This window comes from Mytilus californianus, unplaced genomic scaffold (genome assembly GCF_021869535.1).
Source record: "Mytilus californianus isolate M0D057914Y unplaced genomic scaffold, xbMytCali1.0.p SCAF_11, whole genome shotgun sequence".
In the NCBI taxonomy this organism is placed as follows: domain Eukaryota; kingdom Metazoa; phylum Mollusca; class Bivalvia; order Mytilida; family Mytilidae; genus Mytilus; species Mytilus californianus.
The window spans coordinates 7,338,015-7,365,043 of record NW_026262593.1 but is presented as its reverse complement, the minus strand read 5'-3'; the positions used below and the strand labels follow the sequence as shown (position 1 = coordinate 7,365,043).

The following is a 27,029-nucleotide window of genomic DNA, read 5'->3' as shown; positions in this document are numbered from 1 at the left end:
TTTTTTGGCCCCAAATTCCTTAACGTTTAGGGCAATTACCCCCAAACTCAAACCCAGCTTTCCCTTTGTGATATGGAACCTTGTAGTACAATTTCATAAAGATCCATACACTTACACACAAGTTATTGTCAAGAAACTAGAAAAATGCTTGTTTTTTGGCCCCAAATTCCTTAACGTTTAGGGCAATTACCCCCAAACTCAAACCCAGCTTTCCCTTTGTGATATGGAACCTTGTAGTACAATTTCATAAAGATCCATACACTTACACACAAGTTATTGTCCTGAAACTAGAAAAATGCTTGTTTTTTTGCCCCAAATTCCTTAACGTTTAGGGCAATTACCCCCAAACTCAAACCCAGCTTTCCCTTTGTGATATGGAACCTTGTAGTACAATTTCATAAAGATCCATACACTTACACACAAGTTATTGTCAAGAAACTAGAAAAATGCTTGTTTTTTGGCCCCAAATTCCTTAACGTTTAGGGCAATTACCCCCAAACTCAAACCCAGCTTTCCCTTTGTGATATGGAACCTTGTAGTACAATTTCATAAAGATCCATACACTTACACACAAGTTATTGTCAAGAAACTAGAAAAATGCTTGTTTTTTTGCCCCAAATTCCTTAACGTTTAGGGCAATTACCCCCAAACTCAAACCCAGCTTTCCCTTTGTGATATGGAACCTTGTAGTACAATTTCATAAAGATCCATACACTTACACACAAGTTATTGTCAAGAAACTAGAAAAATGCTTGTTTTTTGGCCCCAAATTCCTTAACGTTTAGGGCAATTACCCCCAAACTCAAACCCAGCTTTCCCTTTGTGATATGGAACCTTGTAGTACAATTTCATAAAGATCCATACACTTACACACAAGTTATTGTCAAGAAACTAGAAAAATGCTTGTTTTTTACCCCTTTTTTGGCCCATAATTCCTAAAATTTGGAAGCAATTACCCCCAAAATCAATCCCAGCATTCCCTTTGTGATATGGAACCTTGTGGTACAATGTCAGAGAGATCCATACACTAACATACAAGTTATGTCTGGAAGTTACAAAAATGCTTATTTTTGGCCCCTTTTTGGCCCCTAATTCCTTAACTGTTGGTACCATAACCCCTAAAATCAGTTGTACTGAGAAGAAAAATTCAGCAATTTTTCCATTTTTAAAGGGCATAACTGTAGAACATTTAAAGTGATGCCACCAAAATTCAAACTTGATCTGTGTTTTGTGGTAAAGAGCATTGTGTATAAGTTTCATAACATTTGGTTGAGGCAAACTTAAGTTAGAGAACGGAAACTAAAATTTTTGCAATTTTTCCATTTATAAAGGGGCATAACTCTAGAACGGTTAAAGTGACGCCACCAAAATTCAAACTTGATCTGTGTTTTGTGGTAATAAGCATTGTGTATAAGTTTCATAACATTTGGTTGAGGCAAACTTAAGTTAGAGAACAGAAACCAATTTTGGGACGTACGAACGGACGTACGTACGTACAGACAGATAAGGGTAAAACTTAATGCCCCCACCGCTACGGCAGGAGCATAAAAAAGTGTGGGAATCAACTTTGATATATCAATACACATCTTGACCCAAATTTTATTCAATAACATTCACAAGCATAATATACTACTAAAATACTTCCAAAATTCTTATCAACTGATTAAATTGATGTATATTACATTTTCACATTAAATCATAAATAGTAAATTATTATAAATTTTGATTAACAAAGGAACTATATGCAAGTGTATATCTTAAATAAAGTAGCTGTTCGACCAATATTTTCTGAATTTAAGGGCAAATAACATGTCAAAAGTTTGCAGTAGATGATTTAAAAACGATGAATAAAGTTTCTGCAAGTCATAAAAACACATAATTAGTTTCATGATATGTCTTCAACTCAGAATTCTGCACCATCTCCAAATCCAGAGTGATCACATAGATCCAGCATGGCTGAATCAAAAAGCAAAATTGATCATTTATTGAAAGTTTCTTACTATCATATAAGACCATTACATAATAAGAGCATTCAGGAAATTTGATTAGATATCTCAAAAATCTTGTCTTCAATATGGCTTTTTATGAAGAACTCTGGATTACAACAAAAGAAGCTTGGTTTGTTACACTACTCTCAAATTACTGGATGTTAACGTAGGTCTAATATATTGTGATTACTGTGATTTCCTGTTTCATTACAGACAGCAGTCGATATGACAGGATGTCACGTATGTTATACACCCAGCTCTTCAATCCCATTATGTCTTCTAAGTATTCTGTAACAACTAATTATTAATGTTTGATGGTTATAAGAGGTGAAGGACATTAAGATGGTACTCTTTGTTTTCTGCAAGCCATCATTGGTTTCATTATCCTCCGGTCACTAGGACTACGTGTGCACAATCTGATTAAAATAAATTCTGTGTATTATGTTTCCCATACAAGGATCTGACAACACCCTGTTCTATTTTTAGTTCTGGATATTATCACATCCACCAATAAAACCTCTGCTTACAAATTTTTGAAGGTGTGTACCATTAGGACAAAACCAGAGGATCCCAAAAGGTTTATCAAAACAGAAAGTACAATGGAGCATTGCCAGATCCTTGTAAGCAAAACCTGGTCACAAGATATGTTTTGTAATCAGATTGATTCGTTTAAGAATGGATTTATTTTATAAATAAACATGGTACCAACGAATATTGCATTTGGCCAAAAAAAAATATATGTCTGTTTAAGGTTACATCATAAAAAAGAAAAAGAAAAAAGGTATGTCGGTATTTCCATTTTATTTTATTTTTGCGACATGATTTCGAGTCTTACAGTCCATATTGCCGTGGTCCAAATTGTCCATGGGCCGAATTTACCTGTATTTTTAATGATTGGATTATTTCCCTTGGTTATTGGTTGGAAAAAAAATGATGAAAAAGTTTATATTTCATCACACAAGTTGTGAGTTTCCTTAAAAAAGCTGTCATATTCATGATTGTAAACATTGGGACGTTTCAGGCAATTGATTGAGTTTTTTGGCAACTCTAACTTATGACACCAGTTCAGTTCATTTTTCTCTTTCTCTACGACAGAAGTAAAATGACTTAGGGTTAGCAGTAAAATTAGGGTCTGCAGGGAAAATAGGCAAGTACCTGTCAAAGAAATTATCTCTCTTGAGTAGCTTGGTCCCCATAAAACATGGTGCACCTCTACTATTATAGGCAAGGCATACAAATGTTTATCCTCTAAAGCAAGCTAATAATTTTTGGGGAAGATAATTGAAGAAATATCAGAACAGCTGGTTGTACTTCTGTTCAAGTATAATGCAAATGTCATAATTATTCAAAATCCATCAAGTGAATTTCTAATCAATGTCAAGCAATCGCTTGTTTTCCCATAAATGTATATACATACAAATCTCCTTGTCTACGAGTGCATTGTAATAAACCTTCATGCATCAAAACCAAAATAGTATCCTGACTCAATAAGATGGGCTATAAACATAACAGTTATCATCCCCACTCAATAATGACAATACGATGGGCTATAAACATTATAGATATGTTAATTGACAGCAGGTATTAACTAGTTGTGACATAATTAATGATATACTACAATCAGATCTTACTTCATTGGAATTCCAGCGGTGTCGGAACAATGGAAATTCATTTGCAGACTGGATTTCATCAAGCTGCTTCGGAAGTTTGGGGAAATCACAACCTGTAATAGAATGAATAGATCAATTAACTTGTTTCAGAAGTTTGGAGAAATAACAACCTGTAATGGAATGAATAGATCAATTAACTTGTTTCAGAAGTTTGGGGAAATCACAATCTGTAATGGAATGAATAGATCAATTAACTTGTTTCAGAAGTTTGGAGAGATCACAACCTGTTATAGAATGAATACTGTAAATTCAGAAATTATTGCGATGTTTTTATTATTGCGACAGGGTTATAATCGCAATAATTTAAACTCGCATTTTGAAATTTTTTATATGAATTAAACAGGATTTTTCTCAATATCGCAAAAATTAAAATCGCATTTTAGTCTTAAATGACAAAATCGCAATAATAAATGCACGCAATAATTTCTGAATTTACAGTAGATCAATTAACTTGTTTCAGAAGTTTGGGGAAATCACAACCTGTAATGGAATGAATAGATCAATTAACTTGTTTCAGAAGTTTGGAGAGATCACAACCTGTAATGGAATGAATAGATCAATTAACTTGTTTCAGAAGTTTGGAGAAATCACAACCTGTAATGGAATGAATTCATGAATTAACTTAGCAAGGAAAAATTCTTTACGAATAAAATCAGAATTTTTGAATAACCCGTAGAGGATGATTTTCTAACAGACTGTAACCAATAAAATATACAATGGTACAAAAGAGAAATAAACTGTTATCACAGAGATATGTCTCGCCTTTTTGTAATTTTGATAATGCAAATGTTGAAATCAAAATAGCAATACTTTAACATGTAAGTTATGCAAATATTCAAAGTCGATGAACCATGACTGAAGGTACATGGCTAAACAATCTCCATGGAATGAGATGTGCCAATGCTAATACAACTGCATACCAAATACCATTGACTTATTATAAGTCGTTCCCTTTAAACAAACCTAAACACAAACATTAACTTGTAAACTATGTAAAAGTTTCAAAGTCAATGAACCATGATCAGGGGTGGGGCTATATAATCTCCATGGAAACGATACTTGCAAATGCCAATAAATTTGCATACCAAATAACATTGACTTAACATTAGCAGTTCATCTTAAACTGATCTAATCACAAACTAATACATGTAAACTAAGCAAAAGTTTCAAAGTAAATAGACCATGACTGAGGGGGCGGGGCCAAATATTCTCCATGGAAATGAGATGTGCTAATGCTTATACAACTGAACACCAATTAACATTGGCCTACCCTTGAACTGACCTAATCACAAACTAATACATGTAAACTTAGCAAAATTTTCAAAGTCTATAGACCATGACTGAGGGGGCGGAGCCAAATATTCTCCATGGTAATGAGATGTGCCAATGCTAATACAACTGCATACCAAATATCATTGACCTCCCATTAGTGGTTCACCATGAACTAAACCTAATCACAAACTAATACATTGTTGACGCCCCCGTCGCTGCCAACGCAGGAAACAGCATACCTATGTCTCGCTTTTTGACTCCGTCAAGACGAGACCAAAAAAAATCATTTGGAAACTAAGAATAATCTCCCTCAAGCATAGTTTTGATTATTTTAATGTATTTGGCTTTATATACATATTGACAGACATGAACAAATACACCCCTCCTTTGGAGCAGGGGTATAGTAATTAGTATATCCTTTAACAATTCAAAAACCAAAATAGTAAATGTATTTTTTACAAGTATTGTTGATCATTTTTGCTGTTTCTAGTTTTTTTATCATATATCATCTAGTTTTTAATAGAAGAAAATGCTATAAATAAGTAAAAAATATTTGTTAAGGGCAGGTAATCCTATAAGAACTTGTCTTATAAATAATTTTGGTAGAATAGAAAATAGCTAGATCTTGATATACTGAAAATTTCTTCAAGTGAGAATTTCTGCATCTACTTAGTTACACAGATATAAGACAATTACTAGCATTTTAACTTTATGTTTTAGTTTTAGTTATGGCAGCCATATTGGTTGAAAAAAAAATGTGGAATGTGTCCATAGGACACAGATGATGCCCCCACTTGCATATCATATAAAGTTATAAAGGGACTAACTGAAGAACGGTAAAAGCAATTTTTATGTTTATATAAGGGCATAACTCAAAAAAGTGACACCAACCAATTTCAAACTTAATCTGTATTAAGTGGTAATAACCATTGTGTAAAAGTCTCATAACATTTGGTTGAGGTAAACTAAAGTTAGAGAAAGGAAAAGAAAAATTCAGCAATTTTTATGTTTATAAAGGGGCATAACTCAAGAACGGTAAAAGTGACGCAATCCAATTTTGAACTTGATCTGTATTATGTGGTAATAAGCATTGTGTATAAGTTTCATAACATTTGGTTGGAGCAAACTAAAGTTGGAGAATGGAAACCAAATATTCAGCGATTTTTATATTTATAAAGGGGCATAACTAAAGAACGGTAGAAGTGATGCCACCTTATTTCGAACCTGATCTGTACTATGTGGTAATAAGCATTGTGTATTAGTTTCATAACATTTGGTAGAGGCAAACTAAAGTTAGAGAACGGAAACGAAAAACTTGTGACGGCACCCAATTCAAACTTGATCTGTGTTTTGTGGTAATAAGCATTGTGTATAAGTTTCAAAAAATTTGGTTTAGGCAAACTAAAGGTAGAGAACGGAAACCAACTTTGGGACGTAGGGACATACGGACCGATGTACGTACAGATCGATGTACGTACGTACAGACGCACAAGGGTAAAACTTAATGCTCCCTCCGCTACGGCTGGGGCATAAAAACCAAATAAATTTTATAAACAATAGACGCGTGCAGACTAAGGATCATGTTTAGTTTTATTTGAATAGTTTCAACAATTTTTTTTTGTAAACAAAAGACCTGAAAATGGAGAAGGACTGAGGACATACAACAGGCATAAATGTGATAGCAAAAGTTGGACATACTGGCTCTTCCAGTCAGATGAGCTAGAAATGAAGCAATTCTAGTTTTCTTTCATACAATCTGTACTATATATACCATACATCAGTTTTCAAAAATCTGACGATAGATAAATTAGAAATTGATTCATTGATCTTTGGTGTTTAATGCCACTTTCAGCACTATTGGCTATTTACTTTTTTATTGGTGGAGGAAGCCTGAGTGCCTGGAGAGGTCCACCGTCCTTCAACAGGAAAACTGGCAATGCCAAGAATTGAGTTAAAAGCACCCGACTCAAAACCTCTGTGTTGACAGGCTAGTGATAAAGTAGATTAACTACTCTGACCACTCAGCCAGCTAGGCACCTTAACACAACCTCAGTGTTGACAGGCTAGTGATATAGTAGATTAACTACTTTGACCACTCGGATAGCTAGACTCCTTAACACAACCTCTGTGTTGACAGGCTAGTGATATAGTAGATTAGCTACTTTGACCACTCAGCCAGCTAGGCTCCTTAACACAACCTCTGTGGTGACAGGCTAGTGATATAGTAGATTAACATCGTTGACCACTCAGTCAGCTAGACTCCCTTCCCTAGATCTTTCATCAATTTCTTCATTTTCCATCAACACTTGATGGACAATTGATGGAAAGTTGATGGTACTTGATGGAATTCCATCCTAAACCAAAAAAATCCATCAAAGGATGATAGAAATTAGGAATTTTATTTCCATCCCCATTCTTTTGATGGAAAATTTGATGGCATCTTTAACCCCTGATGGAAAATTGGATGGCATTTTTACCCTCTGATGGAAAATATGATGGCATTTATTCCACCTGATGGAAAATAGGATGGAAATGAAGGAAGTTTGATGGAAATTGGACTTAAACATTTTCTTTGATGGAAAGTGAGATGGAATTTGGACTTAGAATATTTTGTTGATGGAAAGTGTGATGGTATTTAAACTCTGTCATTTTGCTTGATGGAAAAAAACTTAGAAAATTTCAGCATAATTGTGTCTGAAAATTTAACATCCCTTACTGAGGTAAAAAGTTTTCTATTATATTGGAGCAAACAAATTTCTTTACAAGAAGTACTAGCAAGAAAGTTACATGTTGTTGCAGCTGTAACTTGTAACATAATCTCTCAATGTTACTGAAATAATATTTGTTCATGAGAAAGTTGCAGTATTTTTCTGCAATGTTGCAAGAAAGAGTTTGTTTGCTAGAAAGTTGCAACAAACAATTTCCTAAACTGTGCAATACCTTGTATATATCTTGTAACAGGAAAGGATTTCAAGAATACTTTGGTTTTTATTTCAACCAGTGTAAACTTATTAAATGTGACATATTATTTTTTGTTAAAATTACTTTATGTCACATTTATATGACTGTTCTGTAACCAATACTTTTATTTTTACATTTTCCATCAAATGATGCATACACCCCTTGCAGAAATAAATCCTGACAACTTTTATAATAAGGATATCTCAAGATTATCCTGGGATATCCTGAAAATATCCTGTTAGGCTATAAGTCCTTTTTTTAGAAAAAAAACTTAATGGGAGAATTCCAGAAAATGTCAGGACTTTCAAATCAAGCAGCTTAAAACTGGGGGAATTCTCAGGATATCTCAAGACTTTCAAAAATCATATTATATAAACCAGAATATATCAGGACTTTTCGATCATCATTCATCCAACTTTCAGGACATTTACAAATTCTATCTGAATGGAAAAAAAAAAAAGGGCCTGGATGATTCCTGGTATTGGGACTTAAGAAAAAATATAATCTGTATTACAAATTCAACCAAATAAAAAAGAAAATCTTTGGGACTGAAATTAACTATTGTTTGTTAAATATATATATATTCACATTCACATGAAGATACAGTGTTCTAGCCAGGATTTAAAAATTGCAGGGTGCTCTAGTCAGAAAAATGACAATTTTATTCGTAAAATGTCATTGAAAAAAGGGCAATTAAACTAAAATAAAACTCAGGCACTAAGGTAAAATCAAGTTTCAGTTGAAGGGGAGTAATAAAATTCAATACTTTTGGCACAATTTTTTATGTTTAGCTTTAAAAATCTCGGGTCATTAATAGTGACTAATAACGCGTTCACACTGCAGCTGAATTTAATTATTTAGTGGCTTATGAGTTTCATAAAGTTAACCTGGTAGTTACTCATCTTTAGGATCTTATGCAAACTTACAATAAAGCAATTTGAATTATTATTTTAAAGCACTTGATAGAGCAATGAATGGAGGTAAAGATGAAAAAAACAGTTTTCAAAATATTTATATTCTAAGTGTTTTCAGGTTAAAAATAATTAAAAGAAATATTCTAATATGCATTTGCATTCAATTTGTTTTATATTTATTTAATTGCGAAAAAAAAACCATAAATAAACGGAATATATTGTGAAAAGGTGATAAAAAAGGGGAAGTAACTTTTTTTTTTTTTTTGGCAAACATTTTTGAAATAGACAAATTGTTTTTGACATAAAGCAAAGATAATTGGTGTTTACTTAACAATGTGTTTGACACCAAAGCTGTCAGGTGAAGCCATGCACTTAATGGGTCACTTAATTTTACAGTTTACACAGCTAGCTGAACTTCCTGTTCATGGAAGAATTACGAATTTCAGTTTGACCGTATTTCAAAGTAAGAAAAATGCCGAGATTTTCGCGATATAAACGACAGGGAACTCGAGAAACGCCAACGGCTGTTTTGCCAGACAAGCTGGGGCGTTTCTGATTTCCTCCCAAGTTCACATAAGTGCGTTTCTATTAATTATCAGATCAATGATCGACATCGCGAAACATTGGCTTCTCAACTTGTGTAAAATGTAAACAAATCATGACCACGTGTTTTTTGTAATTGTACTGAACAGTTCGACCCTAGAAAATACCGTTCTAGATAATGCGGCCAATAGTTCATCCGCATGCACCCTGTGCCGATTAAATTAACGTTGTTTTTTTTTTTCTTTTATTTAAAACTGGCCAGTTGTAATATTTTTATGCGACACCCTTGATCTATTTTCATAATACCGGTACGGGAACGGATCAACTTCTGTTCGATATAATATGGGGCGAGATTGTCACTTCGACGTTAGCGCACTTGAGAAACACGTCATCAAAATGTGATTACGCTGATATGGAGATCAAACTTGAAAATCCGATGCTGGAAAATCCGATGCAGATGTTTTCAGATAAGTGCATTAGAAATTTAATTCAACATGTGTATATTATGATTATAAATTATAATTCATTGAAGAACTATGATTTTTTTAATGTTTTTATTTGAGCAAATCAACATCAGAAAGTCTGAGATCATAAACTGAAAATTATATTTATTTTTAACATGAGTTTTTGACAATGAATAATCTTGTTGTCACATAACAGGCATGACTGGTAGACATGTAAAAAAATATTGAGTTGTGTGAATGGTTATTTGGTGAAAATAATAAGTCGCCGGTTTTTAATCTTCAGGGGATAAAAAAAGGGGGAGGGTAATTAATTTGAATCCAAATGGTTTCCAATGTACTGTATAAACATGCAATAATATTTCTATTGAATTTATTGCTTCAAAACGTCTTGAACAATTGATTCTTTGTGGATTTTTTTTTTTACTTTTAGGGGATTTAATGATTTTAAAATGGAGCTGCCAATTTTGATAGTGAACAGATTGCATGCAGATTCCAGTTACCTTTAGGCTTTACTCAGCAATACTAGTTGGAAGTACAGAGACAGCAAATTTAATTACAGAAAGGAGAAGAACTTAACATGTATCCTTTATATCTGATTTTTATTAAGCCTAAATTAATATATTGTTTGTTTCCCCAATCCGACACCGCCAAGCCAGGTGTGGGTAGGTAGGTAGGGAAATTATTTTATTTTTTCCAAAAAGCTGGAACAATATTGGTCGATCTGGCAAGCCTGAAAATTGGAACTGAATAAAATAATATTTGACTTAGTTTTGACAATAAAATTTTATGAGTCGGACCAGTTTTTGCACAATGTTGCAGGGTCGGTAGGGATTGGGGAAACAGACAATATTTTATTTTAGGCCTAATATAATATTTGAAACTGAACAGCGAGCATCGTTAAGCCATGGTGAACAATGTGTATCTAAATACAATTATTGAATTAAGACAATGAAATGCGTAAGGGTATTAGTGAACATGAGGAGGAGGGGGTGGGTTTGGGAACCATTTTGATAATTTTGGTAATTTAACAATCTAAGCAGCCATTAAAAATGGCCAACAAGTTTGCTAGTAGTAAGTACTAGTATCTAATTTTGATGGGAGTTTAAGGATCTGACATTAAAATAAATACAGGTCAATTTTTTTTAATGGGAACTTGACAGCCGTTTAAATAAATTATTAAAGACAGTTATCGGGAAGGACGTACGCCTTGCGCCAATTGCCCTTTTCGACCAGAAATGGTGCATAGAGTGACAAATGTAAGCGCCCACGTGGCGCACGATATTTTCCACTCCATTATGAAACATTTGATATCGTAAAATGGATTTCCGATTGTGTTTCATGTCGCCATGTGTATGTACAAAACTGTGTAGTGTTACCGCCAATGATAGGAGCACCGCCTATATATATTTTTGGGACGTCTCGGGTCAGTGTAAACATATTTTGGATTATATCTTTTGGTAAGTACAATGTATTAGAATTTCCACAATTTTGAATATATGTGCATGATCTTTTAGTTCAAAGTAGTGACATTTAAAGTGATTTATTAACTTTTAAGAGTCAAGAAAAAAAGAAGGTCATAGATTTATAAAAAGTATTAATAAAGAAGATGTGGTATGCTTGCCAATGAGACAACTCTCCACAAGAGACCAAATGACACAAAAAATATGCATATACATATCATAAAATTGTGTAGGACATGAGTCATATTTTGTATCATTTTAAAACATTATTTGTTTTATAAAATAGTACTTCTGAAAAAGTAATTTTGCTATAAAATTAGAGATCTGTGGTGTGACTGACAATATGACATTTATATATCCACAAATGGTAAAATAATATATCTTTATATATACATGTATAGTATATACACTACCCACCAAAAGTATGATATAAAACATGGGCAAGACCCATTATGTTATAGTACAATGATTATGAAAAACAAATATTAAACAAAAAAGAAAGGACAACCTCTTTATTTCTAGGGACAGTCACTTATTATAATGATGATGATTTAGTACTGACATGAGGTTTAATGTATTGTACAGTTATATATCAGCTGCTGAACCAGGGTGGTGGTGGTGGCAATTAAGTCAACATTAGGAGTAAGACTTATAAAACTTCTATTTAATAAGTTATGTAGCTCTAAAGCTCAGAAAGGGGGAGCCCACTTTCCTAAATCCACCTCTGAATATTAAATTTCTAGAAGGATTTGACACTCTTAGAAATTGACCCTGCAAGTGACACATTAATACAAATCTTTTCAAAAAGTGTTATTTTCATTTGATAATTTCAGAATTGACAACAAATGTAACTAACTAACTTTATATCTGTACAATGTTAACTTATTCTTTTATATGGTAGATTCTTTTACTTTTATTTTGCAGAATTTCCCATCAACTAATTCAACTTTAAGGACAGCGAGTTCAATGGGACACTGAACGAAAAGATACACACATGTAACAGGACTACCTATAGACGACAGAGAACAAATATTGTTTTATTAAATCACAGAAAATGCCATAAATGGAAAGATTTTCTAAAGACATTCTCCTTACTCATCCATCAAATTCCATCTGATGGTCAATTCTCCATCAAGTTTCCATGCATTTTACATGTAATGGAAATATTCCATTGGTTTTCCATCTGATGGCAAAATTACCATCAGTTTTCCATCAGATGGCAAAAATACCATCAACAAGAAATGAATGTAACAGGATGCTGTTACGAAGTCTCCCAAACGAAGCTCCCATAATTCGTAATTCCCAGGGTCGCCTGACATTGGGCAACATCCATTGAAAATTGGTTTGGTCCAGTAAAGTTATATGCATTAGTGATGCCTGGGAACTAACCTTGTATATCATTCAAATCATCTTGGCATGACAAACCAGAATATATATGGTTTAGGGGTGGGGATCTCAACCATTTACAAGATACTAGAATATTGGGGGTGGGGAGGAACCCCTGGGGACTGGCCCTATACGTCATTCAAATGTTCATTACATGACGAACAGGAATATATATGGTTTAGGGGTGGCGATCTCAACCATTTACAAGATATTAGAACATTGGGGGTGGGGGGAACCCCTGGGGACTGACCGTATACGTCATTCAAATGTTCGAGACATGACAAATAGGAATATATATGGTTTAGGGGTGGGGATCTCGACCATTTACAAGATATTAGAACTTTCTCAAATGACAGGGGGTCGGGATGACCCCTGGGGACTAACCCTGTCTATCATTCAAACCATCTTCGCATGACAAACCAGAATATATATGGTTTAGGGGTGGGGATCTTGACCACTTAGAAGATATTAGAACTTTCTTAAATGGCAGGGGGTGGGGGTGACCCCTGGAGACTAACCCTGTATTTCATTTGATGTGCTTTATCATGACAAACCAGAATATATATTGTTTAGGGGTGGGGATCTCGACCATTTACAAGATATTAGAACTTTCTCAAATGGCAAGGGGTGGGGGTGACCGCTGGGGACTAACCCTGTATAACATTTGATGTGCTTTATCATGACAAACCAGAATATATATGGTTTAGGGGTGGGGATCTCGACCATTTACAAGATATTAGAACTTTCTCAAATGGCAGGGGGTCGGGATGACCCCTGGGGACTTACCCTGTATATCATTCAAACCATCTCAGCATGACAAACCAGAATATATATGGTTTAGGGGTGGGGATCTTGACCACTTAGAAGATATTAGAACTTTCTTAAATGGCAAGGGGTGGGGGTGACCCCTGGGGACTACCCCTGTATTTCATTTGATGTGCTTTATCATGACAAACCAGAATATATATGGTTTAGGGGTGGGGATCTCGACCATTTACAAGATATTAGAACTTTCTCAAATGGCAAGGGGTGGGAATGACCGCTGGGGACTAACCCTGTATAACATTTGATGTGCTTTATCATGACAAACCAGAATATATATGGTTTAGGGGTGGGGATCTCGACCATTTACAAGATATTAGAACTTTCTCAAATGGCAGGGGGTCGGGATGACCCCTGGGGACTTACCCTGTATATCATTCAAACCATCTCAGCATGACAAACCAGAATATATATGGTTTAGGGGTAGGGATCTTGACCACTTAGATGATATTAGAACTTTCTTAAATGGCAGGGGGTGGGGGTGACCCCTGGGGACTTACCCTGTATAACATTTGATGTGCTTTATCATGACAAACCAGAATATATATGGTTTAGGGGTGGGGATCTCGACCATTTACAAGATATTAGAACTTTCTAAAATGGCAGGGGGTCGGGATGACCCCTGGGGACTAACCCTGTATATCATTCAAACCATTTTAGCATGACAAACCAGAATATATATGGTTTAGGGGTGGGGATCTTGACAACTTAGAAGATATTAGAACTTTCTTAAATGGCAGGGGGTGGGGTTGACCCCTGGGGACTAACCCTGTATAACATTTGATGTGCTTTATCATGACAAACCAGAATATATATGGTTTAGGGGTGGGGATCTCGACCATTTACAAGATATTAGAACTTTCTCAAATGACAGGGGGTGGGGATGACCCCTGGGGACTAACCCTGTATATCATTCGAACCATCTTAGCATGACAAACCAGAATATATATGGTTTAGGGGTGGGGATCTTGACCACTTACAAGGTATTAGAACTTTCTTAAATGGCAGGGGGTGGGGGTGACCCCTGGGGACTAACCCTGTATTTCATTTAATGGGCTTTATCATTTAGAACATTTTCAATTAAAAAGTTTGTGTCTATCACGAACGGTTTTCAATTTATAATCATTTGAAAATTTAAAAAAATAAAATCCCATAGGGTTCTATAGTAAAACCCTCTTTTCTTTTTGCCCCTCAAAGTACCCCTTTATAAACCCCATTGCAAAAACAAAACCCTGATTGCACCACTAGACATGTTAGTCTAACATATTGTGAAACCCTAAGTTAATCCGACAAGCGGTTTTGGAGAACGGGTGCGGACAAGTTCAAATTTAAAAGCGGCGGAAGAAGAAGAAGAAGAAGAAGAAGAATAATAATAATAATAAGAACTGAGCAAAAACAATAAGTCTTCCCAAACTTCGTTTGGGAGACTTAATTATCCATCAGATGGCAAAAATACCATCAGATGGAAATAATGCCATCAATTTTCCATCAACATGAACACAAATTCCATCAAACCTTTTCCATCAACCATATTCCAGCATTGATGGAAAGTTGATGGAAAGTTGTTCCAATACTCCATCAACATGATGGAATGTGATGGCATTTTTTCCATCACAAAATTCCATCATGTTTGATGGAAAATCTAGGGAAGGGCTCCTTAACACAACCTCTGTGTTGACAAGCTAGTGATGTAGTAGATTAACTTCTCTGACCACTCAGCCAGCTAGGCACCTTAACACAACCTCTGTGCTGACAGGCTAGTGATATAGTAGATTAACTATTTTGACCACACTCGGCCAGCTAGGCACCTTAACACAACCTCTGTGTTAACAGGCTAGTGATATAGTAGATTAACTACATTGACCACTCGGCTAGCTAGGAACCTTAACACAACCTCTGTGTTGACAGGCTAGTGATATAGTAGATTAACTACTTTGACCACACTCGGCCAGCTAGGCTCCTTAACACAACCTCAGTGTTGACAGGCTAGTGATATAGTAGATTAACTACTTTGACCACACTCGGCCAGCTAGGCACCTTACACAACCTCTGTGTTGACAGGCTAGTGATATAGTAGATTAACTACATTGACCACTCGGCTAGCTAGGCACCTTAACACAATCTCAGTGTTGACAGGCTAGTGATATAGTAGATTAACTACTTTGACTACTCGGCCAGCTAGGCACCTTAACACAACCTCAGTGTTGACAGGCTAGTGATATAGTAGATTAACTTCTTTGACTACTCGGCCAGCTAGGCACCTTAACACAACCTCAGTGTTGACAGGCTAGTGATATAGTAGATTAACTACTTTGACCACTCAGCCAGCTAGGCACCTTAACACAACCTCTGCGTTGACAGGCTAGTGATATAGTAGATTAACTACTTTGACCACACTCAGCCAGCTAGGCTCCTTAACACAACCTCTGTGTTGACAGGCTAGTGATATAGTAGATTAACTACATTAACCACTCAGTCAGCTAGGCTCCCAAATAAGAAATTGTTTATTGAACAAATATTAATGTTATGTATTTGAAGGTATCTTTTTAAACATAAAGTAAGAGAGTTTTGTAGAATATAAAAACTTTTTTAATTGGCAAGAATCGAGAATCAATACTATAATGAAGTGTTTTCAATCACCCCTAACATGACTTTAATTATGGCAAGAAGGAAGACATTATAAGGTATCTGATTAAAGAAAGGAAATATCAATTATACCACTTTCCTAATGCAGCATAGTCATATATTTTTGTCTATATTTTTTATAAGAAATAATACAGATAGATGTCTCTCTTAAAGAAACACTAAGCAAGTTAAAGATTGTTGGTGTATGCTTCCAAACAGTACTAAAGGGCATTATGGCATCATTAATATGATATTAAACATCGAGAGACACTTAAAAATTGTAAAGCTATCAAGCATCTTTGAAAATATTGTAAAAATCAGATATTCTTCTAATAGTTAGAACTTAATGATAATGTTATTATTACCCGATCAAAATAAACTCTGCATGCTGTTAATAATGGTATCACTTATAAGAGAGGGGGGCATCTGCACGGAAGAACACGAAATAAAATTGCCATTTCACAATGAACGAACAATTAAAAATTTCTTGCACGTTGATCTTTTTACCGATTTCACGAAACATGGTGAATAACGAATCTTTTTCACGGCTGCATGTGAAATAAAAATGGCAAAACACGTTGCACGAAAATAACCCTTTACCACCCTCATAAGAGTAACCATATTTTACACTTAAAGTTCAACTTTAACTAACCTAGGCCATATTTGTAGGTAATGAAAATACAAATTTGAAACAAAACCACCCTAAGGTTGACAGTGGCCAGTTTTGGTTTTAATATTGCATGAGTTCTGAAGATATAGATATAACCAGTGAATAAGAAGGTTGCTACATGAAAGGTTGCTACATGAAAGTGATACTGTGGATTTCGTGGGACCCCTTCCCAAAACATTGTACTTTTTTTTAATTGTCCAATAACCAGGAAACCCTTGTTTTTCCCCCTTTTTTGCCCCTAATTCCTAAACGGTTTGAGCCATAACGCCCCAAAGCCAATCGTAACCAGCCCTTTGTGGTATGGAAACTTGTGGTATAATTTCAGAGAGATCCATACACCAAGTTATTGTTTGGAAACTAGAAAAATGCTTATTTGGGCCCCTTTTTTGCACCTTATTCCTAAACTGTTAAGACTATAACCCCCAAAATCAATCCCAACCTTCCTTTTGTGGTTATAAACCTTGTGTTCAAATTTCATAGATTTCTATTTACATTTACTAAAGTTATTGTCTGGAAACCAAATGTCTTCGACGACGACAACATGATACCAATATACGACCGCAAAAAATGTCGTATAAAAATTTGAACAGAACATTCCCACCAGCTTCATTTATCTATTTATAAAAAGATTCAACCAAATAGAACCGCTCAGACCTCACTCTTGAAATCCCCAATAGATTAAACACATTCGACATGTATGAGATATGCATGAGGTTCTCTTATTGTTTAAATCCCCCCCATGGTGATGGAGATTTTGAGAAGTTTGCTGGACTATGACCTTGTTCCCGCTGGGACATTTAGATTGATTTAAACTAGATCGGTTCAATTAAAATTGATTTAAGCCCAATGTGAATGCTTTGAATCAATCTAAACTAAAATACCAAAACAGGTAGTTTAGTTAATGAATCGATCTAAAGTGAACCAATCTAACTTTAAATGTGAACGCAGAGATTGATCTGAACTAGTAGGATTGAATCGAAAATAATTTGTGCACATGAATGCATATGGTGGCAGCACATGCAATTTATTACAAATTGGATGACCAAAGTAAAAGGGCTGAAAATTAAGCAGCAATATCAGAATTTGAACTTGTAATTCAAGTGAAACAATAATTTCATCCATTAGTTTTTTGCAAGAGTGTGTATCAACACATTAATTTGATTAAATGTTTCTATTTATACACAGTGTTTACAATTTCACTGGTAATTAGCTATAGGCCAGATGGATTGCATTTTTACTTGTAGTGTGAACGCAGTGGTTCAGATTAGCAGTGATGGGGAAGGCCACGTGCCATGTGCAATTGGACCGTGTGCGCCATATAAATTTATAATATTAATTATTAAATGGCCGGCGTAGTCACAGGCACTTGTCTCTGAAAAAAATAAGTGGGGAATGTGTCCATGGGACACAGATGATACCCCTGCTTGCATATAACGTTATAAAGGGACATAACTCGAAACAGTAAAAGTGACACTACCCAAATTTGTACTTGATCTGAGTTTTGTGGTAATAAGCATTGTGTATAAGTTTCATAACATTTGGTTGAGGCAAACTTAATTTAGAGAACAAAAACGAAAAATTCAGCAATTTTTCCATTTTTGAAAGGGGCATATATAATTCTAGAACAGTAAAAGTGAGGCCACCAAAATTCAAACTTGATCTGCATTTTGTGGTAATAAGGTTTGCATATAAGTTTCATAACATTTGTTTGAGGCAAAGTAAAGTTAGAGAACGGAAACGAAAAATTCAGCAATTTCTCCATTTGTAAAGGGGCATAACTCTAGAATGGTAAAAGTGACGCTACTCATATTCAAACTTGATCTGTATTTTGTGTTAATAAGCATTGTGTATAAGTTACATAACATTTGGTTGAGGCAAGCTAAAGTTAGAGAACGGAAACGAAAAATTCAGCAATTGTTCCATTTGTAAAGGGGCATAACTGTAGAACGGTAAAAGTGATTCCACCAAAATTGAAACTTGATCTGTGTTTTGTGGTAATAGGCCAGGCATTGTGTTTAAGTTTCATAACATTTGGTTGAGGCAAACTAAAGTTAGAGAACGGAAACCAATTTTGGGACGAACGTACAGACGGACAAGGGTAAACCTTATAATGCCCCCTCCACTACAGCAGGGGCATAAAAATCCTATATAACATTAAGGTATATAAATATTTTTTCTTCAGAGAAAAGTGCCTGTGGGCGTAATTCTGAAATTGTAACAACTCTTCAGATCCGTGTTTTTCCCCTCTGCATAAAAATAGCATCTAAATATAACTCATAATATTCAGCCAATCAAATGGAGTATTCAAATGCTGTTCCAAGAATCGATTTCAAATATAAGTCGCAACAATTCATTTGGTCTCCTTATTTAATGCATGAAATCGCCCGTATAGCTAATATCATATGAAAATTCATTGATTTTAAGTCATAATTAATTTGTCCCTGCTGTAGTTTTTGTAAATTTCTGTCTTTTTAGTGAGCAAATTCGATCTTTTCAATATCCCGCATTTGGGGTTGATTAATTGATACCCCAACAATGTGACTGGTGTATCTAATAACCGAAATATTTTTGTTCCGCTGATCGATAATATACGGATATCTCGATGATAAAATGTTTTAAAATAAATCTTGAACACTTTTATTTTTATATTACAGTCATTCAAAACATTTTTGATAATTGTCCTTATTTTTCTAAACAGTCTAATTATTAAATTTTGGTCTCTAATCCCACTTAACCTTGTCTTATTGCTTTCATAACTTTATACATGGTATTTAGACGAAGGAACGAAAATTTAAAATCTAAAATGCCTCCAAAAAAACGAATTAAGTTACTGCCAGCAGGTCAAAAGACTCTTACCTTTATATATATAAAAAAAACACAAATAATACCGAACCTCAACCTAGTATTGGTACAGACCCTGAAAGTGTGGAAACAGACAAAGCAAAGACTGATTAAAAAAAAAACTTTGTAAAATCTGTCTAATGAAATTAAAAATTTCATCAATGTAATGATAATTATATTGAATATAATTTACATGAACATAAGTATTTTAGTACATAGAATTTAAAAAATGAGATGATGAGAACAACAAAAAAAAATCAATTGGCCTCAATACTTATAAAATTATTTCTGAAATGGTCCATTAGAGTTTGTCAATGGCCACCTGTTATTTCAAATGACCCCATGAACTGAAGAACATTGGAGCCATAGTCCCATGGTCAAAAAATCCTTCCCAATCACTGGATTAGACCGATAGAGATTGTTAGGATAAAAGATAATGTGAACGCTTACTGGTTTTATTTAGATCAATTAAAAAAATGCTAGTGTGAACAGGGTCTATGAAAGCTTCATATAAACAAGAGTCAAAGTCAAAGAAATATTTGAAAACATAATTTGAGTACTGGTGATAGAAGTGAGAGTGGTCGACACTTTATAAAGTATTCACCATTGATTAACTGGCAGTGTAATGTACGTCTGATGTTTCTGTCAATAATATCTTTATATATTCCAATACTTTGATACTTGTTAATGACCGGAAAAAAGAAATGGGAATTGGTTATTAAACCTAGGTGAATTACAACGATAACCAGACTTGTCAAACTGACAGCCATTTAAACCCAGGGATGGAAAGATACATATTTCATAGTGATCAATTGATCTCTTATTCAAATGAATCGTTATTCTGTCTCTATGCTGAGTTTTGCTTATAAAATATGATATCTGAGGAGTTATTTCACTGTTAAAAGTCTAAATTTTGAAACATATCTTCATTCCGTCTCTATGCTAAGTCTTGCTCACAAAATATGATATCAGTATTTATTTGAGTGTTGAAGTCTACAAATTTAAAAATATATTGAGGGATTAAAAAGTTTGAGGGTTATAATTTTGGCGAAAAGAGAAATGTAATAGATTTTGAACTACATCATAAAACTGATTTACTAAATCAAATGTACACTTATTGATATGCTATTTTTTGTATTGCTTTTTCAGTAAACTGATAAATTAGAAATGCTGTTTATGAATATTATTTACATTTAAGCTGATTTAATCATAATGACACTATGTAATGTAATATTGGCTATACATTATTTAAAACTAATAATTAGGTCAACATCATCATGATATTGACATACACAAGGAAACTCTTATTAACTTAAACAGGTTAAGAATGGGAGATTGACACAAAATGACTTCTAACTCTGTTACAAAGTGGAGATAACTCTTTGTAAAGGGAGAAAACTTACTTGGAACTCTGACATGATGGTTACAAGGCGATGGATAGTCCATCTTCATTGAATCTGTAAATCACATGATCATCTGAAAAATATAATAGGAATCATCTTATCATGCTAATTACTTATTAACAATTTCTTTCTTCATTGATACTAGATGTTAAATGATCTTCATACGGATAGCTAAATCTAAATAAATAAATGGCAAGTATGAAAATAAGTCTGTCTTAGACTCTCCACTTCTGGACTTAATTCAGTTACAAAAGACACTAGTGGGCCTCCTGTTTCCTAACTCAGTTACTAAACAACACTATTGGGCATAGTGCACAATAGTTCCCCAACAAAGTTACAAAACACTAGTAGTAGGCCTTCTGTTCCTAAACAAGGTACAAACATCACTAGGGGGCCTCCTGTTCCCTAACTAACTAACTAAGTTGCAAACGACACTTGTAGACTTCCTGTCTCCTAATTAAGGACACAAAGTGGGCCTCCTGTTGCCATCACAACCCTGTTGGCTAATCATTACCATTGTTAAGTCTAGTTCAATATTTCACTTGTATAACAGCAATAAATGTGGACAACAATAAAATACTGAAACAAGTAAAATCTCAAATCAATCATCATATTAAAATCATTACCCAGAAATCAGAAAAAAAGTGAGCAATAAGCAGTAAAATAACCCATATCTCTGTGTTTCTCCTATAACAAAATCAATAGGATTAACACAAAAATGTATCATCAATTATTCCATATGTAACTATCAATTATTCCTATGTACATTTTCTGCTTTATATTTCATTACTCTATTGAAAAAAATCCATATCCAATTAATGCAACCAAACAAAATTTTAAAAAGTGGAATGAGTAACATCATGTATGTTGTACTTCAAATTAAAACACTTCTAATACCGATTTAAATTAATTTTCAGCTCCATCACCACATTAGTTCTTCTAACTAAAATCTCATGTAGCCTTGAAGTCTGACAGTAATGGAAGGGAAATTTTAAGTTGGAGGTTTTAGTTATAGAGTTTTACAATTATATCATCAATATACAATAATCTGGACACTTCAACCTCATATAATTATCATAATTGTATACTTTGGTTTCTTAAAAGCATTTTCATTTAAACAAACATGATAAAAACTGAATACTCAGGACAGTATTAATATTAACCCTTAGTTATACAAAACTACCGAGTACCAAAAACTGAAAAATTTGCTTTCCCTCATAGAAAATTCTTTGGGGGATAATTTTCTGAACTTAGATAGTCTAAGATTACATTTATACACTGTTGGCTGCCAGTTTTGAGTCCAATTGGACTTGTAGTTTCAGAGAAGCAGGGATAGCAAGCATTATTTGATCCATGTTTTCTGAGAAGAAATGTATTAATATTAAAAATGCAAAAATGGTTAATGCTTAATAAGACCATGGCTCACAGAATACTAATATGTTATATTAATAATCTAGAAACATTAAAGAAAATTAAAGTGGCATAAATCTGATAAGGTAATTCCAGCAAAGTTGACCTGACGTATGTAAATGATTACATAAGTAATTTTGCTGAGTTCAAATGTCGTACTTCAAAGCAAACTTTAAGGTTATTCCTCTGTTTGTTTTGGATTGACTGACAGACAAACAATCAGACAGACATGCAATAGAAAATTCACAAAGCTTCAACTGTATCCTTCAGAGAGATGGGTTCAGTGCATGTGATCACCATGTCTGAAGTGAGTTATTAAAATGAACAGAATGTTGAAATTGAAAAAAGAAGCAAGATAGCCATCTGGAACCACCAAATCTTTGATTGATTCCAACAACAACAAATAATTCTCAGACAGTTTAAACGATGATTTGCATGTTTTAATACTATTGCTTGCTCTGCATTTATTCAATGCAATAAGAAATATAACACATTTGTCGAATTATAAGCAATCAAAATAAAGTCCATTATTCTTAAGGACAAATCTATTGACAACTTCTTTGATCTAATACACAATACACTAAAATACGAAGAAAAACTAAGTGTAAAACATATACATCAGTCACATTATACTGTAAGACATAAGAACACCCACTTATCCACAATGATGTCACAAAAACTTAAGATAATTTAACAAAATCATTGAACAAAGACAATACCTGCAGTAAATCTAAATTCTATTGTGGTGAATTCAATGCATATTTTATGACATCAAATACAATAAACGAAAAACACAGTATAAACAAAACATTTAGCTGTAAATAAACTAGAAACACAGTATAACATAGTATTTAACATGTTTAACAATATATATACCAATAACACCATATATATGTATGTAATAACAAAGTTTTAACTTAAAAATATTAGAGGGATTATATGCTTAACACAGTTATATATTCATTCATTTTTTTTACAAGGATATTGTTTGTAACATAATATCTTATTTGCATCAAGTTTTAAGAAGATGTTCTGTGATCTTTTAAAATTTTTTTTAAAATTCATTATGTTTTATTTCCAATACACTGTAAACATATTTTTTCAAAATGCACAAATTATTATAAATATGTATACAGATCCTCGAAATAATATATATTGGTTATTGACATTTTGAATCTAACAGTAAACTTCAACAGACAATGTTTAGTGATATATGAAAGTGTAAAAATAAGAGGATGTGGTATGATTGCTAATGAGACAACTCTCCGCCAGAGACAGCATAGAAGTTTACAACTATAGGTCACCAGACGGCCTTGATGTGGTATGACTGCCAATGAGACAAGTCTCTCCACCAGAGACGACATAGAAGTTTACAACTATTATGTCACCATACAGCCTTGATGTGGTATGATTGCCAATGAAACAACTCTCCACCAGAGACGACATAAAAGTTTACAACTATAGGTCACCATACGGTCTTGATGTGGTATGATTGCAAATGAGACAACTCTCCACCAGAGATGACATAGAAGTTTACAACTATAGGTCACTGTACAGCCTTGATGTGGTATGATTGCCAATGAGACAACTCTCACCTCTCCACCAGAGACGACATAAAAGTTAACAACTATTATGTCACCATACAGCCTTGATGTGGTATGATTGCCAATAAGACAACTCTTCACCAGAGACGACATAGAAGTTTACAACTATGGGTCACAATACAGCCTTGATGTGGTATGATTGCCAATGAGACAACTCTCCAACAGAGACGACATAGAAGTTTACTACTATAGGTCACCATAGAGCCTTGATGTGGTATGATTGCCAATGAGACAACTCTTCATCAGAGACGATATAGAAGTTTACAACTATTGGTCACCATACAGCCTTGATGTGGTATGATTGTCAACGAGACAACTCTCCACCAGAGACGACATAGAAGTTTACAACTATAGGTCACTGTACAGCCTTGATGTGGTATGATTGCCATTGAGACAACTCAACACCTCTCCACCAGAGACGACATAGAAGTTTACAACTATGGGTCACCATACAGCCTTGATGTGGTATGATTGTCAATAAGACAACTCTCCACCAGAGAAGATATAGAAGTTTACAACTATAGGTCACCGTATAGCCTTGATGTGGTATGATTGCCAATGAGACAACTCTCCAACAGAGACGACATAGAAGTTTACAACTATAGGTCACCGTACAGCCTTGATGTGGTATGATTGCCAATGAGACAACTCTCCAACAGAGACGACATAGAAGTTCACAACTATTATGTCACCGTATAGCCTTGATGTGGTATGATTGCCAATGAGACAACGCTCCAACAGAGACGACATAGAAGTTTACAACTATAGGTCACCGTACAGCCTTGATGTGGTATGATTGCCAATGAGACAACTCAGACCCACCAGAGACGACATAGAAGTTCACAACTATTATGTCACTGTATAGCCTTGATGTGGTATGATTGCCAATGAGACAACTCTCCAACAGAGACGACATAGAAGTTTACAACTACAGGTCACCGTACAGCCTTGATGTGGTATGATTGCCAATGAGACAACTCTCCACCAGAGACGACATAGAAGTTCACAACTATTATGTCACTGTACAGCCTTGATGTGGTATGATTGCCAATGAGACAACTCTCCATTATGGATGACATAGAAGTTCACAACTATTATGTCACTGTACAGCCTTGATGTGGTATGATTGCCAATGAGACAACTCTCCACCAGAGACGACATAGAAGTTCACAACTATTATGTCACTGTACAGCCTTGATGTGGTATGATTGCCAATGAGACAAATCTCCACCAGACACACATAGAAGTTTACAACTATAGGTACCGTACAGCCTTGATGTGCTATGATTGCCAATGAGACAACTCTCCACCAGAGAGGACATAGAAGTTTACAACTATAGGTACCGTACAGCCTTGATGTGTTATGATTGCCAATGAGACAACTCTCCACCAGAGACGACATAGAAGTTTACAACTATAGGTACAGTACAGCCTTGATGTGCTATGATTGCCAATGAGACAACTCTCCACTAGAGACGACATAGAAGTTCACAACTATTATGTCACCGTACAGCCTTGATGTGGTATGATTGCCAATGAGACAACTCTCCACCAGAGACGACATAGAAGTTCACAACTATTATGTCACCGTACAGCTATGATGTGGTATGATTGCCAATGAGACAACTCTCCACCAGAGACGACATAGAAGTTCACAACTATTATGTCACCGTACAGCCTTTTACTACTAATTATCCCACAATTGTACTTCATAAAGCTTAAATTTTGTTTTCACAATATGATACTCAGCTCATAAAACATTTATTAATTTTCAATGATAATACATTATACTATAATTATTGTTTCATATTTCTATAAATTTTTCATTTTTGAAAAAGATTATGTCACTTATTGATGAAAAATAAATGAAATTTGCAATTTTTTTTTAAATTGTTAATATGCCACCTGAGGAACCAAGAGTCCGGAAACGGTCATATTTGCCAGTCATGTCCTAAGATGAAACTATTTGTCCTAAACGAGTAATTGGGATTTAGGACAAATTTTATTTTTTTACAGAAGTAATTTCGTTCATTTTTTTGACTCAATGTTTGAAATCGGATTTCTTAATTGCCATTTTGCACTTGTGATTACTTGTTTTTGTTTATAATCCCTTAATTTCCTGTAATAAAACTGCCACTACAGTAGTTTGATAATCCTGTTGGCCCTCCTAATATCTATATCAATGCCTCCGGGAAACATTGGCTAATGATCGCTAATCACTTTTTACCTGTGGTTTTAATTCACAACTGACAGTGATCACAAGCTCAGAATAATATCTTTAAAACATTAAAGTTCCCTGACAAGTGTATTCATTATTTATTTACTTTTCATCAAAGACAGTCATCAATTCTGATTTTAAAAATTAAATCTAAATTTACGTAGAAAAAAGTATTTTTTCATGAGTAACACATGTGCTTTATTTACTATGTAATACGCATGCGTGAAATTGTCTTCAGCAAAGGAGTAGGTCCAGTAAGACCCCTTTATTTGGCCCCAAAATATAGCAGCTTTACAAAATTGTTAAAATGTAAACTTTGAGTAATTTAATGGTAAGTATAATGCTTCTGCTACATAAATATGGGCTGTTTTTGACAATTCAATGCACATATAACACTCCTTTAATATTTAATCGTAAAATGCAAATTGATTTCATGCTAAATTAAACAAGTGCAACTATTATCTGTTATATTCAAACACTTTTCAAGGTAATAAAATAAACTGCTTCGCTGAGCGCAGCTTGATACGCCCGCAGAGGTCCAAACCTGAACAGTTGGGGCAAAAATGGACACAATATTCAAGCTTGATACAGGTCTGAATTTGAATTGTAATTAAATATTTGACATATTATAGGTTTCTGAATAAATCTAGTCAAAGAACTTGAAATTGGTTATATGAATTGAATTTATATTCAATTAAAGATTTCTTGCTGTTGTGTAATACACTGTGCTGTTGCCCAATACTTAGTAAATCTGTTTTCAGACTATAAACAAACAAAG

General features: G+C 34.3%; 1 protein-coding gene across 7 annotated transcripts in view; it reads right to left on the bottom strand.

Annotated features, from left to right (window-relative positions):
* Window positions 1-27,029, bottom strand: part of LOC127719469 (calmodulin-binding transcription activator 2-like) — a 113,418-nt gene that overhangs the window by 43,144 nt on the left and 43,245 nt on the right. For all 7 annotated transcript variants that reach the window (XM_052225612.1, XM_052225614.1, XM_052225609.1 and 4 more), the window contains 2 exons: window positions 21,020-21,092; window positions 3,620-3,711 (listed from right to left, as the gene is read on the bottom strand). In XM_052225612.1, the coding sequence (XP_052081572.1) occupies window positions 3,620-3,711; window positions 21,020-21,068 (141 nt within the window). In that variant the 5' untranslated portion in view covers window positions 21,069-21,092. The remainder of the gene's footprint in view (window positions 1-3,619; window positions 3,712-21,019; window positions 21,093-27,029) is intronic.